General features: G+C 36.5%; 1 protein-coding gene across 1 annotated transcript in view; it reads right to left on the bottom strand.

Annotated features, from left to right (window-relative positions):
- inpp5d (inositol polyphosphate-5-phosphatase D) overlaps positions 1–18034 on the bottom strand; it is a 55360-nt gene extending 37326 nt beyond the window's left edge. Inside the window, exons 1-3 of the mRNA XM_034039241.3 lie at positions 17783–18034; positions 10459–10522; positions 1475–1622 (exon numbers count right to left, since the gene is read on the bottom strand). Coding sequence (XP_033895132.2) covers positions 1475–1622; positions 10459–10522; positions 17783–17922 — 352 coding nt within the window. The 5' untranslated portion in view covers positions 17923–18034. The remainder of the gene's footprint in view (positions 1–1474; positions 1623–10458; positions 10523–17782) is intronic.
- Between the last annotated feature and the right edge of the window lie 558 nt (positions 18035–18592).

An 18592-nucleotide genomic window follows, 5' to 3' on the forward strand; every position in this document is an offset into this window, starting at 1 on the left:
GTCTGGCTACCATGAGTGTGCGTAGGTCGCTTCTCCTTCCCAGAATCCCACTGGAAAAGGATGTTGTGGTGCAGTCGAGAGGTCACCTCTAAATATGTGCATCTTTACCCTAAGCCGGGACTGACCAGAGGCAAAACTCAAAACAGAGATGTTAAACTAGATGAAACAAGTCAGTTGTACCTCCGTTTCATAGCCTCTGACAACAGTGGCTCATCCCATAGACCATTCAAAAGCATTGGTTCACCACAAAACATTTTAAAAACGAGATCCAAGGTCGACACCAGCTGTATTCATATTACCCCTTTAGTAAATTAATAACTAAATAAATAACAACGCAGCACTGGCTCTGTGTTTTTAGGGATACTCTCCCTGAAGTTCTTTGTGGATAATCAAAATAGTCCCAAGACCTCAAGGCAGTTAAGATTTGTTATTTCTATCACTTACATATTATACCTTGTTTCCATGCACCACTCAACCCTGGGTGAAAACCCTGCTGCCCCTGTGTAACAGGGCAAGAGCCCTACACATGAAGAGGGGGGTTTGTGTGTATGCATTGTAAATACTGTGGTGTGTAATTGTTGTTGTTTAATTTATTGCAGTACCTGACGCTCCTGGGATAGCCTGCCTACTGTGTGTGATTGCCAGCTGTGGATAATCAGCGGGTAGGTGTGTTCCAGCACGTCGTCAGGTATAAAGAGGTCCTGTTTGTTCACCTCGGGGCTGCTGCAAAGCCACGGACAACGGGCTGAAGATCGTCCACGCTACCCGAGCACAGTGAGAGAAATACGTTGCTGAAATCCTCCGATCGCCGTGATCGTGAACCGGGATCGGAGCCAAAAGAAGCTGCCAAAACCGGCGACGGCCGGAGTCAGGGTTTGTGTTGATATATAAAGATTAGTTCGGGGATGGTAGATCCCTTTAAAGTATAGCGAGGTGAGCAAGCGGGACCTCCATGCATTAGGGAGTAGCAGACGCCGTTTTTACGGCACCTTTTATTTTATAGTTTTTTGTATTGTGTTTTATTTTGTTTTTTCGTACGCTGGCCGTATGTACTCAGTGAGCTACCATGGTTTTTTCTGACCCTTTACCAAAGCAGGCCAAAGTGGGATGGGTGGAAGTACGTCACAACACTGACCAATCAAGTGACAAGTGGGCATAAACACTTAATCCACACCTGGATTAAATGTTTGTAACAAAAAAGCTCCAAATATTTTCTTTGCAAACAAAACAATAGAATCCATCCTTTTGGTTTTGTAAACAAATGAATGCAACCTGTGTCTGTCTCAGTTACCCTAGTAGAGCTTCATTAGCATATGTCTGTCTTAGTTTCCCTAGTGGAGCCCCATTAGAATATGTTTCTCAGTTACACTAGTGGAACCCCATTAGAATATCTGTGTGAGTGACCACAGTATAATTTTCCTGTTTGAGTGCCCTTGGCTGTACAGTAGCCCTCCTCTCCACACAGCACTGTTACCTGGCTCATCCTCTGGTTCTTCTGCCCGTTCCTCCTCATTCGGCACTGCGAACTGCAGGTTTGTCACTAGCCCCATATTCTCTTTGGAGTAATACTCCACCAGATCACCAATGACTGAGAAGAACCGAATCGGCACCCCCTCCGAAGCCTGGAGACGAAACACAAGCCACAGGTTTAGGGTGTCAGCTACAGTATAGAATTACAGCAGATGAACCAATACAATGGCTATAGTGTGTAAGGTAGTGCTAAATCAGTAGTGGATTTTAAGTGTCGCAGGTCATGGGTTAGAGAGTCAGTGGTTATTCTGTTGAGTTGCAATGTGAAAAGTGAAGTTTAGTGGTTCACTTAAAAACCTGACATATTAATCTCTGAATAAAATGCAATAAATCTGCAAGCCATCAAGAAAACTATTGGAATTATGGATGATAGCAACTTTCCAGGTATTGATTAGAGTTAACTTTGCCAAGCCCTTTTAAGACATTAAAGACTTCAATCAAGTCCCCCTACTTGTTTGTACTGTTCAGTAAATAGGAAAGGAAATCACGTGTGCATTTTGCAGTGTTTATTGTCATCATTGTGGTCCTATTCATTCAATTTAATAATATTTTCCTACTGTGCGCCTTGTTTATTTTACTATCAGACCTGCACATCAGTGAACGGTCCTAGTAAAGGACATTGTGGCCCTGGAGAGAGTCCAATGAAGAGATCCCAGGACTGAAAGGAATGAGTTATGAAGATAGGCTGAAAGGACTGATTCTATTCATCCTAGAACAAAGAAAAATTACAAGAGACTTGACTGACGTCATTAAATCTTAAAAGGTGTTAACCCAAGTCAATACTTTAAGTGCAGCACAGAAACCAGGACCAGAGGACACAGTTAAAAGTTAAGTGGAGACAGACTTAAGACAGAGGGAAGGAGACACTTCTTCACACATGGGGGTTTAATTTAAAAAGACAGAATATAGTTTTTTTTTTTTAAATGTTCCAGTGTCTCTTCTGTTCTTCACTTACTTTTACTACATTTGTAGTACTATTTATGATTCTATGACTTCAAGCAAGTCCTCTCTTTTCCTTCTTTTTTCTAGGCTGAACAGATATTATTGTTTTAACTTCCCTCATAACTCATGCCATAAAGTCCTGGGATCAGCCTAGTTGCTCTGTACCTTCTCGAGTGCAATGATGTATTTTTTGTCTAACTAGGGCATTGTATAATCTTAGCATAACCTCTCTAGACTCGTATTCAATGCTTTATGCAGGATGGTCTAACATTCTATTTGCCTTTTTAATTGCCGCACCACATTGGCAAGATACTTTTAATGATGACTCCACTATAACTCAGATATCCTTTTCAAAGTCTTTGTTCCCTATTTTCATCCCATTCATTTTATACTTAATTCATGGATTTTTACACCCAGTAACCCATTAACATTCAAATTAATTTGCCATCATTTTTCCCAGTACAGTTATGTTCTTATGAGATAACAGGCTGGTAATATACCTGTCACAGTCTCAGTGTTATTATTATTTTTTTTTTACAAATATATACAGAAGCAAAGGGGCAGCAGTGTGGAGTAGTGGTTAGGGCTCTGGACTCTTGACCAGAGGGTTGTGGGTTCAATCCAAAGTGGGGGACACTGCTGCTGTACCCTTGAGCAAGGTACTTTACCTAGATTGCTCCAGTAAAAACCCAACTGTATAAATGGGTAATTGTATGTAAAAATAATGTGATATCTTGTAACAATTGTAAGTCGCCCTGGATAAGGGCGTCGACTAAGAAATAAATAATAATAAATGAGCAAATACACAATAATGCTAAAAAAAATGATATCAATTGTGTACATGGTGGTATACAGGGACTATCATCTATAACTGCAATTAATCGTACATTTTATAGTTATAATGTCAACGACACAAGCTCGTTTAGCAGTTTTTTGGTGGTGTTTAATTGACATTAACAAGGAGGTTACGTATGACACTGTGTGAAAAGACGTGGGTGTGAAAAAACTAAAGGTTTAGTACTAATAACATTAATACTAATAAGGTGGAAATACTGGAAAAGATTGTGAGATACATAATGCATAAAAAGTTAAAAAATTATGAGTGCAGTGGTACAAAAGAAATATGAGTAATAACCTGTCCTCATTCTTTGTTTCCGCTTATTATTAACAACTTGGGGTAACTGAAGTCATTGTCGATAAAAAGACTGATAATGTAAGCTATAAATATAACTATCTATAAGTGATGAATCAGTAAAAATTATTCACTGTTTTGTGTGACGTTAACCACGATAAACGGTGGATTATTTTCTTACCAATTCAACACTTGTCGTTGTTTATGCCACTAAAAACACTTCTTCCATTGATACTTCGATAACTAGATTCAATTGATTGTTAATTTGATTGGATTTGTTTTTTGCTCTTTTATTATGCTTAGTTCAAACAGTTAAAATGTTTGTTTTTCATATTGTGGGAATGTTATCATGAGTTCCTCGGTGTAAGATTTTAAATACTGTATTATTAATTTTATAATTTTGTAGTTATTAGCAGGAAGATTATATCCTAAATGATCTCTCCCCCTGCGTAACTTCGCATACAGCTAAAAGGTCTGTGTAACAAAGGATAAGATCGGGTTCTTTTGATGGTTCAAAGGACCTTTTGTTTTGTGTTTTTTTTTTTTTTTTTACTACGACACCTTGGGCTGGTGCCTGCTTCTATCACATAGATAAGATAAGAAACTGGTTTATTTTATGATCTACAGTATTGTTACCTCGGGATGAGAATCCTTTGTTCTTTGTTATTTAAAATACTGATTACGATCACAGGTACAAGTCTCAAGCCTCGGTCGGCTTGATCTTCAAAGACTTCGGCTGGGCGACTCCCAAGAAGGGGGGCTGGTTTTGCCTTCTGTTTCAACCGTGTATTTCTTTACTCTATTCATCAAGCTCACCTGACGGCGCTGAAGGGTCCTGTAGGGTTAAACCTACAGTATTGTTTTGTTTGAAGATTTGTCCGTGCAGATCGTATGGGGTTACGTTCTGTACTGTGTATCATTGTTTTTTTCCTCAGTTCCGGAATTAAACTGTTTTTATGCAAATCACATCAAGATGACTGGGATTATTATTTTTGAGAAATAAACAAACCTATTTTTTATTATTACATCGAGGTTTGATTTTAAAATCGCACTTACTCAGACAAAAGTGTCTGTTGAATGTTTGTAGTTCAATTGGAAGGAGATTGCAAACTGTAAGTAACACACACATACACACACACACACACACACACACACACACAATAATAATAATAAAGGAGGTAATGGATTTGGAAGTATTGGTAGGCTGTCCTTTAATTTAGACATGTAATACATGAATTGTAGTACGAGAAACGTTTAATCGTGCTGCACAATTTTAGAAAGTCTAGTGAATAACCAGCGAGTGCAAGTGTTACTTTCCAATGATCATTTCTGTAAAGGGGAGCTTGTGGCTTGTTGACACCCACGCAAGGATAATTTTAAATACGGTATGTGCTGAGTTTTAGCAAACGAAAAGAGGAACAGAATGCAATTATGAAGAGAAGTGGCAAGTCCTGCTGAAACAACCAGTAGCTCAAGCCCTGAATCTGCACATTGTTAAGGTAGTGGTTATGCTGGATATGCTACAGTATACAAAATGTAATAGTTAACTTGTAGCTTCACAAATATACAAATATAACATGGTTACAAGAGTCTCGGTGCTTGTTGGAAGGCAGTCGGTTAAAATACTGTAGCAAGACAATGGCAGTGAGTAAAGCAGAGACAAGTGCAAAACTCCACCTTGAGCTTTATTGAAGAAGCCAAAATAATACAAACGCAATAACAGGAACAGTGCCCTTTTTACATGACACAAGCATACAGCCGCTGGGCAGCTCAAAATAGAGTTCTTTATAGCCCTGGGGTCCCCAATCCTAAACCAACACCCCCACATGAGCCATTCAGAACAGACAAATTGCAACATACGCTTTCCAATTCTGTCTTCTGTTCAAACATGTATTTAGAAATATTAAAAGAAACTTAATACAATTTGTACCTACATGACTACACTAACTAGCCATTCCCCTGTCCTATTCAATTAGAGCACATAAGCGCCTCTTAATGGGCCCATCAGGAGATCATTCATACTTTATTACTCAGGGGTGGAATCCACCTACTCATTTTCAAACATTGAAGATACTGAGAAAGACTTCTAGATTTCTTTTAGTATTTCTTTATTCAGCACCATTAAGTGTTCTCCCTCTTGAAGAGAAGACAAAGAGAAAGCATTGATAAACCAAACAGACTTCAACAACCTACTTGTTCAACCACTAACACATGTTCAAGTTCATATCATAAAGATAAAGATAGTGTACTTATCCACACGGCTGCACAGCCATGCTGTTAGTTTTATATATACAGTGATGCTATAGCCAGTCTGAATAGTTATGGAAATGTGTTCTCTGCTAAGGTGGGGCAACTGGTGTTTGTCATTTTCCGTGGTCTGTGTTTTCCCTCATTGCTCAAAATTGTATTTTGTTCATCTATATATTGAGACCTAATCGTACATTTTGTTAACATCTGTGTAAGAAGAAAACAATTGTGAATGAAAAGCAGAAGCAATGTAATTGTATACTTAATAATTACCACTTTTACTTTTGTTTAGCATAAACAACATCTGTAGAATAGACTATTGATGTTGCATGTACGATTAGCTAAACCACTTCCCGTTCACTGCATTTACAATCACTTCTAATAATTAGCCTACAGCCTCACCAGAATAACATGTGACTAGTTCTGTTCTGTGCAAATTACATCCAGATATTAGTAATAATGAATGCACACTTTTATCATTGCAAAGGTTATTTATAGTATTAAGCAGGTATTTTATTCTGTTTTATAGTTGCTGTTAGTTAATAATATTAGTGTTTATATTTGGATATTGCACTGTACAACATAATAATAATAATAATAATAATAATAATAATAATAATAATAATAATGCATTAGTATAATGGGAATTAGGCAGTGATACCTGCATCTGAATTGCTGCTGCTTTTTGCAAGGGAATGGGCATACGTGTATCAATACATTAATCAGTTCTGATAAGGGCATAGTGCCTAAAGAGTACACAATACCACATTAAAACAAGATAAGAGAAGCACAACTAATGGTACAATCTTCCAAGGTGTATACTATCAAGCAACAATTGCTAAGAGGAAGTGCAGTACAATTCACACATACAGAATGCTATCGTTTATTTAAATAGTTAACCACAAATATCACTCTAAGACAAACTAACTAACTTTCAAGAGCGTTCTAAGCAATTCAATATTGTTACAGCCTTACGCTTTTCTCTAAATAATAATAGGAAACCCCCAATCAGACTCAATGTACCCGGTTAATAGCAGTAATGAACTATAATAGTGCATCACAGTGCAATTCAATCAACAGTCTGCAGTCTGCACAGTTGTGGCCTCATGTTGCTATGAATCTTAGCCTACACCTCTTAAAACAGAAACAGTAGACAATCTACTGGAAGCAGCCTTTTTGGGATTTTTTTATTTCCAGTAAGAACCCCCCAAAAAACTGCCTGTAGTTTATCATCAGGGCTGAAGAAAGACACATGTTTATATTTCATTGGCCTTGTGTTTTGAGAAAAGGTAACAGGTAACTGGGTGAAATCAGCTGCCTTGTAACATCTGTCTTAAAGAAAACAAACAAAAAAACAGAAGGAAGACAGAATTAGAAACCAAGTAAAATTATTCACATGTGTAAACTCTAATCACAGTTAATGAAAGAACAGTCCAAACTGACTGGTAATTTTTAATAAGGTTCACTATTGCATTGCCAAACCCTAATACATAATACTTAGAGTATCACATTGGTCTCTGCTTGCACAATTCTCTGTGGTGTGGTGAAAGGGGATATTACATCTGCATGTGTATGGAGCTCTTAGATAAATGGATCTAAGTAATTGTGCTAAAGGGTTTGGCACAGAAAAATGTTTAATTGACCTTTCACCCTTTTCATCTGGAGGTGTGAGTTTGAGTGTCAAGCCCTTATAGTGCAAATCACCAAACCAGATCAGGACTGCGATGAGCTCACAAAGATGTTAGGGGAAGCTGAGCTGAGATCACAAAACTGTTTGGGGAAGCTCTCACGACACCTGCCAGCATGTCTGCCTAAGCCACTTTTCATGAACACGATAAGTGTTAGTGATACTGGGCCCCATTTTCCACTGTTCTGTTTATGGCACAGCTTATTTGATTAATTAAGTAAAAACAGAATTTTTCACACACTTGCAGTAACATCACCAGTTTCAGATTTTGCTCTTCTTCTTTAATGGCATTTAACTTCATACCCCAAATCCTCTAAAACAGCCAAACTGAATTAAGTAAATGGAATCATATTTACACTTCTGTGCTAATTTCCTCTGTTAGTTAGTGATTTAAGTGGTGAAATGTTTTTGAGCGGAACGGAGCAGCCCTTATCGTAAGTATGGTGCTGCAGTGGAAATAAACGAAATAACCAACAAAAGAAACTCCTGTACAGTCAATTCTCATTAGGAAGAATTTCAAAAGGTTATCTTATCAGGAGTCTATGCCAAACAGTAATCTTGTAGGTTTAAACTATCATTTATTTACTTACAGGATCCAAGTGTTTCTGCCTCAACAACATAAAGGTAGCCCATCCCATACCCTCAGAATCCTGTACGAAAAAGTGGCTGTGTCCTAAGTCTACCTTCACGGAAGGTGTAGTCGTTTTAGCCATGCTGCTCAATTTTTTTTACTTCAGAGACATGGAAAATTAGACAGAAATAGAAACATAAATGAGTTTGAGTGCAGAGAGCTGTGGTTCTATGCAGAGCAGTGCTGTGTTTGGCTGCAGAGAGCTGTGGTTCTGTGCAGAGCAGTTCTGCGTTTGGCTGCAGAGAGCTGTGGTTCTATGCAGAGCAGTGCTGTGTTTGGCTGCAGAGAGCTGTGGTTCTGTGCAGAGCAGTTCTGCGTTTGGCTGCAGAGAGCTGTGGTTCTATGCAGAGCAGTGATGCTTTTGGCTAAAGAGTGCTGTGGTTCTGTGCAGAGCAGTGCTGCATTTGGCTGCAGAGAGCTGTGGTTCTGTGCAGAGCAGTGCTGCGTTTGGCTGCAGAGAGCTATGGTTCTGTGCAGAGCAGTGCTGCATTTGGCTGCAGAGAGCTGTGGTTCTGTGCAGAGCAGTGCTGCGTTTGGCTGTGTGTTTTTACAGTTCTGCTGTGCTTTAGCGGCTGGGTGAACGTATATCTCGTGTAGGTTATTTTTTATAGCTGACATATGACAGTGTGCGTGGGAGTTATGACAGATTGATATGTATCAGTAAAGCAGGAGGTGGAGTCTTAGCAGCTGATATTATCTGGTTATAGCAGCAGTTTAACTGAGGCGGCTATGAAGGCTTTAACAGAACACCCTGACATGATAACCAGACAGGGTATCCCTCTAACCCACTGAAAAACTGTACTAGCGCAAGGCTGCTTTGGGTATGACATTACAAGGGTCCTATACACAAAAATAGTCGCTCCTACTATTTCAATTTAATGTAATGTTGCTTCCTGGATGACGAGATTATAAGAATTTGCTTGAGGGTGTGCAGGCGGTGTCGCTGTCTTTAAACCCGACAGACCAGATAAAACACTGCTGACAGCATTTACCATGGGCATGACTCACAACTCTCAACTCTACCATCACATCTCCTGAGATTCACACAGCACAAATAAAAGTGTACAAGATTCTTACAGGAGAAACTGAACAAGGCCATGAATCCAGACTTCTCCTTCCGTTCAGTGGCATCACGAATGACAAGAAATAAACTATATTTAAATAAATAAATAAATATAGTACATATTTTGTTTATATATACAAGAAACCGGGATTTATTCACAACAAAAAAACATCATTCGACACAATTATGTTCCCTCACTGCAGTAAATCCCCACACAGCCCAAAATAATGTTTTTAAAAAAATAAATATTACCAGATATCATTCTTTAAAATGAATGTACATGTTGCTATAACATGTGTTTCTTTCAAACCTACACATTTGATACCTATGTAGCTACTGAAAGTGTGCAATAGCGACTTTAATTTGTGCTCTGGATGCAACAGGTCAAGGAGTTTTTCTGTGGCATCAGCTTGCCAGAATTGGAGTATTTTAATGGATCAACACACAATTCAGCACAACTAAAAGTCTGTTAGAAAGGGGCCCAGACTGAATGGTGTATTTGTACTGTCCACATCTTTGAAGGACATACTGGAACTGTAACCAGTGCCATTGACTTTCACCTTTCTTGAGCACTAAATTCATAATTCAATTATTAAATAATATCCCATTTACACTACACAGCAACTCTGTAAAAATATAATTTAATAAAAATGAACAAGGGGAAGTGATTGTAGGCACAATGTACAATGTTGTTGTTTTTCACAATGCATGATTAGTTAAATGGTAATGTGCAATACAAAAGTCATTACATTGTCTCAACTGTTGATGTTAATTCAAACATAACATTTCAACACTACATGAAAGTTGGGCCATATTTTCAAAGCGCTTCCTCCATTCTTTAATTAACTCCTCTGACATGAGAGTGCTGAAGAGAACTCTGATTGTATTACTTAGCTGTTTGGTTCTGGTTTTGTAAACATTACAGATGTAACCGCTTTGAAAATATGGCCAGTAAGCTCTCACACTGATGAGTTGTTGTTTTCTTTTTGCCCCCTAGAAATCTAATTTGCAGTTCGATACAAAAAACAGACTGGTGTCTAAAGAACATTCAGAATCGTAAAATGTCAGTGTTAACTACAGTTACATATTTAAAATGACCTTAAAATAACCATATCAGCCCATCTCTGGCAAACTGCAACTGCCAGTCAGTGTGTGTAGTAAAATATATGTAAATACAGGGCTAAATATAGTCTCAGAGATGTCAGTATTGATGGACTGTTCCCTACCTGAACAGAGAGCTTGCGTTCTTCATTGGGAAGGATTCTGTAGGTGTACACACAGTTCTGAAAACTAAGAACAAAAAGAAAAGATTTGTAATACTTTAACGCTAACACTTACAGTTGGGTTTACTGACACATGTTTCAGGATACATTAATATACACTTACACTGGAACACACGCTTAATATTAAAAAAAATATCCATTGAAGTGCATGGGTGAAGCACTTTGCACTGAAGCCTGTGCAGCACTAATATGCTTCTCCACTTCAGAAAATCAGCCTTGATGGTGCTTTTAAAAATAAGGAAGTAAGCAGAAAGAACAGGAGAATTATTCACATTAAGGGCAAGTTCAACCAGATAACCCAAGAATAAGGCATCGAAACTGAGAACTTCCTTTACCCTAAAATAGTACCAGATATCATGTTTTAAAATTAAAATACACATGTCATATAACATGTGTTTCTTTCAAAACTGCACACTTGACACCCATGTAGCTAATGTGTAAATTGGCTAAGATTTATAGGATTTTATTAGCTTCAATTACTTTAAGGCCACTATCTGCAGTCCCAGACTTATGAAACCTCTGCTAAATGACTTCTCTAACAGACCAGCATGCTGAAAAACCAGCAAACCCTCTGAAACTTTGATGTAATAACTGTACTAGAAATTAAGACAGTAAAATAGAGCAGTTTGCATAGTCAAAAAACTAAAATAAATAATATGTTAGTAAAATTCTTTGACGCATTTTCAACTATAAACCTTCATTAGTAAAGCAACCCTCCAATTAAGTCTACATTTTGTTGGTCTGTCGACTGGTGAGGTTTCACTGTTAGGAAATGACAAATTCCTAACAGTGATTTGTATTGAGAATGTGTGAGCAGTGAGCACTAACTTATTTTTTTCTGAATAAAAGTCTTTATTAACAAAATACAGTTTGATATTATGAAACTGTTAGCTTAGTTTATTCAGTTTAGAGTGTCGTTGACTTCTTTATCAAAATTCTAAAACAGTTTAATGAATGTCAAACTTTATTTAATTCCTCAACAAATGTATCAGTCTTAAATACTTATGAGTTAAAACTTTGTGAAAGAAAGGTGGAAAGTATACATGGTACAGTATATATATATCTATCTACCTATCTATCTATCTATATGAATGCAGCCTAAGTTTAAAAACCCAACTGCACTGCTGAATCTCATCTTCTTCAATATTAGCATCCAATATGCACTCAGAACAAAGGAGCACTACGACTTAAAATGGGAAGATATTACACTTAAAACTGACTCACAAGGGTATCACTGTGGTATAGGGCAATAACAGTATCCATGTATTATAAAAAAAAATAATAGATGGTCTTCCGAGAGTTACAGGAAAAGAATTACATCTCAGGTTTCTGGTTACATCTCGACCGAACAATCTCGTAGTTTATGACGGCACAGAAACCCTAGATGGAATTCTTTTCCTGTAACTCACTGAAGCCTATCTATTATATATATATATATATATATATATATATATATATATATATATATATATATATATATATATATATCGTAAAGGGTGCTGTACAATACATATGAACATACCTCTCTGTGCTTTACAATGCTTAATAAGCTTTACCTTGCTTTCACTATCATTTATTGCACATTGCTATGCTTTTAAGGGAAGCTTTATACCAATACAACTCTATACTATATTTGTATAATATATAGTGAAATATAATTATAATTAAACAGTATAGCTAATTTTAATATAACATCGTTTCCATCTGATACAACAAATTATCGGATACAAAGCAATATCAGATGGCTGTATTACACCAATATCATATTACATCAATAAGCTTTCACTACACTTTCTATAACTATGGTGTTGTTAGTTATACTAAAGTTCTTATTTATTTGACTTAAGCATTAAATGCACCTTGCACAGTTTCCATCACTGCATTCTATTTGCACACAGCCTTAGACATGATGTTACGTTACTTTAGATTTGCATAGAAATAATTCACAAAAACCTCATCAAAGCGAGTATCTCGCCTCCACAGATACAGCGTTCCCTATCGCACTGCTGGCAGCAGCTATTGCTTCAGAAGGGTAACAAAGACTCACATATCATTTCCTATTCATTTTGCATGCATTATTATACAAAACTCTCACCTTAACTTTTCAGACTTCTAATCCAGTTGTTTATGATGAGATTTGTACCATATGCACATTGGATATTTAATACATGATCATAATGTAAATGTGATTGCAAATAAAGTCAATGGCAATCATGTGGTTGCAATTGTTGTGAAATGTGAGAACCCTTATAAACGTTTGCCAAGTGTAATTAAGCACAGTGAAAGCATGGTGAAGCCCAGCAAAGTATATTGAAGCTTATTAATAAAGATGGCAAACCAGGATGGTAAAAGCATAGTATAACCATAGGAAATACGTAGTAAAACAGCAGAAATACTGTGCAAAAATACTATGTCTAAACAATATTTAAAAGACTTGAATGCTTGTCTTGGTTGTTGGATAGAAACACCACAACTGCAATTTGTACCCAATATTTTGCTATTCTATCACCAATAACCTATTTGAGTTTCTAAAGATCACATCCATTTGTGAACAGGTAACAAAGTTGTTTATAGACATACTGTAAATAGGATTCATATGGGGCATATTACATTGCACAGGATTATAAAATGTAATTGAATCAATCCCTGTTTGTATGAACCTGCACAGGTAAACTGTTACCTAAAATAATAATAATAATAATAATAATAATAATAATAATAATAATAATAATAATAATAATAATTATTATTATTATTATTATTCTTTCTTAGCAGAAGAAGTTTTTATAACAAGCTTTTTTAACAAGTTATATATAAAATGTATATAACTTGTAATAAGAAGTATTGTATATTCACATTACCTACATATTACATATTATGTGAATAAAGTGAATGGGAGCCATGCGGTTATTTAGGGTTAAAACAAATACTAATAGAAACTAAAATGCAATGATGAATGAATGTGTTGACCAGAAAAAGACTAGTTGAAATGTTTGTCATTGCATTTTCTTTTAGTATTTCTTAATATGGCACCAGTGAGTTTAATAGTTGAGGACATTATTTAGGTTTAGACAGCATTGTGAGCAAATATCCATTGTACAGTCTAAAATTTAGTCTGGAAAACCAGGTCAAGTGGAACTACTGATAAAATGACCTTTGAAAAAGTAGCCAAATATATGCAGGACCTTGGTTGGCATTGTTAATTTGTCAAGAACCTTCCTCAAGTATGAATGGGACAGGTTGTCAAGTATAATGTTTTGGCATGGCCTATAAGTTTCAGTGTTACTTCTAGGTAAAACATGGTTGCTATTAAACAAAACATCCATGCTTAATTTTAAGATTAACTTTTCTTTGTTTATAAACTGATAACTACCAGTTTACTAACATGTTAACCAATGTGTCTTATTTTTGTTAATGGTTGTTCATATAATAACTTGTTCACAAAGGCCACCCCCTAAAGGATTATCAGCTCCAAGTCAATGTTATCATTTTGTTTCAAGGCACTTTGAAAGATGTTTCTGTTGTAATATTTTGCAATGAAGGTCAGTTTGTATGTTAAACCTTTAGGTGAATAGTTTATAAATATATTAAAACACATGAACTAAGCATTGTCAAAACCTAAACAGCATTTAACATGTCAGTAAGCTAGTTAACAGTTCATGGACAAAATGGTTTCCCTTAAACAACAAAGCGTGACAAAAAACTTCAATTCACAGTCTTTACGTTCATGTTCAGTGATGCATAAAGGATGCAAATTGCTCACTGAAGTAGAACATTTTTTACTAAGGCAAATATGTGTAAGTCCATATTAGGGCTGAGAGGAGACTTTTAAAGCTGCAGTACCGGAAGCTTTTAGAGCGATGAACAATCCTCGGCAAATCAAACAGTTCAGAAATACAATATGTTCAAGCATTCTCAACAGTATGTTCAAGCATTCTCAACAGTATGTTCAAGCATTCTCAGAAGTATGTTCAAACATTCTCAACAGTATCATCAAGTATTCTCAACTTTCCTTTGCATAGAAACAAAGCCCTGTTAACATTAGGTGGAGTAAGTTAGTAATTACACTGTAGTGGGAATAAATAGATGAGAAAATATTAGTTGGAAGGTGCCATGGAAGAAACAGTAGTAAACACCCACAGTTTGACATGTTTTTTTTTAATATGCTTTACTATACCTCTTTGGGCTTTACAGTGCTTACCTATGGTTTACCATGCTTTCAGTGTGCTTTATAACACTTTGTTTTTATCATGGTAGACTTTTATAAGGGGCTGTACCTGCATCACAATGAGTTTCCTTCCAGCAAACACTCTCCAGAAAACTGGGGTGACTGGTATATTCCAATGGGGGGGGGGGGGGGGGGGCTCCCTTCCCTTAAACTCCACCGGATCTTGCTTAAGGAACATGCTCTGGTTAACTAAGGAACATTTTTAATAGAAGCAGTCATTTCACAAAGTGCACAGGATGATAAACCTAGTAAAAGCTGTATCATATAACATTATTATTTAGTTGTGTAATACCGAAGCATACAGTAATGTGGAAATGTATTAGAACACCCCATTGCTTCTGTTGCTTTTATGTACGTGCATACGAAATCAAACCACTGGAACTGAAAATCTTTGGAAATTGTCAGAATAGGCAAATGGTAAAATATATGGACTTTTTAGAAGTTGTTTAAGATGCCTAATTAAAGCATAAAGTGGTCTAACGTTTCCACACGAGTGCCTATTGTTTCTATATCACCGATTACAGACCGAAAATTTAAATTCTCACACCCGCAGGTTTTCATGCAGATAAGTATATAAAGGATATCAATGACAAATCTTGAGGTGTTCTAATAAATTCTAACTACTGTATGTCTAATAATCCTGAATAAAATAAAACCAGTATTTCAGTTACATATGTGCCACGCCAAAATTCTAGCAGTGTGGAGTAGTGGTTAGGGCTCTGGACTCTTGACCAGAGGGTCGTGGGTTCAATCCCTGGTGGGGACACTGCTGCTGTACCCTTGAGCAAGGTACTTTACCTAGATTGCTCCAGTTAAAAACCCAACTGTATAAATGGGTAATTGTATGTAAAAATAATGTCCCTGGATAAGGGCGTCTGCTAAGAAATAAATAATAAAAAAATAATGATAAAAAAGTGAGGACCATGACATATAGCAACAATATTATTGAATAGTTTAGAATACGAATTAGCAATGAAATGCTTAACCACAATTGGATAAACAATTCTCCAGATTAATGCAAAAATATAAGTGTGACATACAGATGGACGCTTAGACAGACAGACACTGTTACAAAGTAAACTTGCACAGTAATTGAAAAATTTCCCATGCAACGCGACAACAAGCATCCTGTGAGTGCACTTAATGACAAGACAATCAAGGTATATGTCTAAAGGTAGAAAAGATAGCCAGGGATAGCAGTGACATTAAGCAAACATGTTCAGTGTACAGTAGTAGTAATTTCCTGCTAGATAATTGTGTGTGAGAGTTAGGTGAGCCTAGCTGAAGATGAGGTTACTTAACGTTATGTAGCAATGTAATGACTGCTGGTGAGGAACTTAAGGCCATTATAAACAACAAATAAATGTGGTGTATGAGGAACTTTTAAAAATGTTTTTTTAGGTCTGAATCAATTCTGCTTGAAATGTATGTTGCTGTTTCTATTGCATTTCAGGAATGTTAGCTTTTAGAGGGCATCTAAGATGACAGCTCGACTGATTGGTCGAGACTATCTGTGAGGTGTGTGATACATGCATTTTAACCATGCTTTACCATATTAATCTATATATGCACAATGCTTTCATATTCTGTACTGTACGTTTGCCTTTCACCATACACTACAGTACACTTTTATACGGGTATGATTCCGTCAGAGTTGAACAGGTGCTTTTTTCATCTATGTGAAAATAAATATGTTTCATCCCTAATGCGGCGCATTAACAAACAGTACCCATTTTTGTTTTATAATAAGTTTAATAGCACAATAACTATATGAACATAATTTAGATATTTTATTTAACATCATGTAATCAAAGAAACTACAAACTGATATCGCAAAAGTCTACAGGAAGCCATAATAGTAGTCCAGTATTTCACATTAGATTTCGAAATTTCACATTTCGTTAAGTAGGCCTATATGGAAACCTACAAAGCGGTAAGTAATTCAATATGTTAACGTATCATTATTCAGCAGGTTTCATTCGACTCTATGAAGCAAAATTAGTTAATTCTATAGGGTGTTGCAAAATGTGTGGCCACATAGCTGTATTTATTATTATTGCTAACTGTTTTATTATTTCTTCCTAATCTTTCAGGTTGTGTGAATGTAAATGTGAACTCTTTGCTATGTGGCTGGTGATGAGAAATGGAGGTCGGAAATGTGTTTATCTGCATATTCTATCACTGCATCAAATTGATCTGAATTCTAAAAGCTAGATTTTCTTTTCTGGGATATGAAAGTAAAGAATTGGCTTGATTCAAGGAGATGTGATAACCGAAAAAACAAAGAACCTGAACTATATTTAAAAGACTTGAATGTTTGTCTTGGTTGAGAAATGCACATCTGCAATGTGTATATATACACACACATGTAACTTCAAATACAAAATAGATGGTATGCTTACCATTTATAATGCATTAAAAAAAAGTATTTTATTCTTTAGATTTTATAGGACATTAAAAAATAGCAAACCTCACGAAATGTAGATATTCTACTAGCAATAACTTATTTGAGTTTCTAAAGATCACATCCATTTGTGAACAGGTAACAAAGTTGTTTATAGATATACTGTAAATAGGATTCATATGGGGCATATTACATTGCACAGGATTATAAAATGTAATTGAATCAATTTGTATGAACCTGCACAGGTAAATTGTTACCTGAAATGTATATAACTTGTTATAAAAAGCATTGTGTATTCAAATTGTGCAATTTAACTGCAGTATTTAATCAAGATGAATTTAAGTACCCTGCTTAAATCAGTTTTGTACAAAAGTGGAATTTTGAACTCTGGTTATGGTTGTGTTTTTGAGGATTAATTTACTGCCAGTACCTCACTCTTCACATATAATAAAACATGACAGATGATATACAACAATGTTCTTGTGATAAGAAGACAGACAAAGTCCTTTAGCAGCGAATCCAATTCCCTTCTCTAGTGCTCTGAAGACAGAGCTCAGCCCTGGCACAAAACCTTTATCCACACCAAAGATATAGAAAACTCCCAAACTGGGGGGTACCAAACAGTGGTTACTTACAGCACGCAGAGGGCGTACGCTCCCGGAATAGATTCACTGCCCCTCAGCAGAAAGCTCCCATCCATGGCTGCTTTGGAAAGCAGGTCTTCAGCTCTGGAGCGGGTAATGTTGCCATGATACCAGGGCTGAAACGTTGCCATTCTAGTACTTTATTTTATTTGTTGTTGTTTTTTTTTTTTTAAACTAAAGAAACAGAGGCGCACCCTGGACGAAACTAAACTAGCTAGCTAGTGAAGTTCATCTTGTGCTCTGTGCCTCTCTTCCTGTTTGCAGGCGAAAGCAGCTTGAGAAGGAAGCTGTTGCAAACTTCCTCATTCTGAGCTGACTGTGTAAAATAGGGCCACAATCCTTGCCTCCCCCCCACCCACCCCACCCTCTCTCTCAGTTTGTTTTTTTGCTAATACACACAGACAATTAAGGCCTTATATTACAGGACTAGCATGCAAAACCATGAACCATAAGGTGTGTACATTGCCCTGTCTAGTTATTAGAAATGCACCTGCAACTTTACATGTCCACTTCAGAACCATGCAGTAATACAGAATACTAGTTGTTTGTTAGTATTATTGTTTTATTTTGTGATTGTTGACAGGACGGCTCTTTTACTGATGAAGATGATGTACATCACATGCTAATATTAATGCCGTTTTGTGAGACAGCGTCCTCTCAGGAAGTGCAAGGGTTCCCAGCTGTGGTCAGTAATAGTGTCAGGTTTAGCTATAATTCAAGCCCTTCTCACGTTGGGTTTGAACTGTTGCCTTGTGTGACACTTCAGTCAACCTACGTTCTGTAACTGCCAACTGTTTTTTA

This window comes from Acipenser ruthenus, chromosome 17, assembly GCF_902713425.1.
Source record: "Acipenser ruthenus chromosome 17, fAciRut3.2 maternal haplotype, whole genome shotgun sequence".
NCBI lineage: Eukaryota > Metazoa > Chordata > Actinopteri > Acipenseriformes > Acipenseridae > Acipenser > Acipenser ruthenus.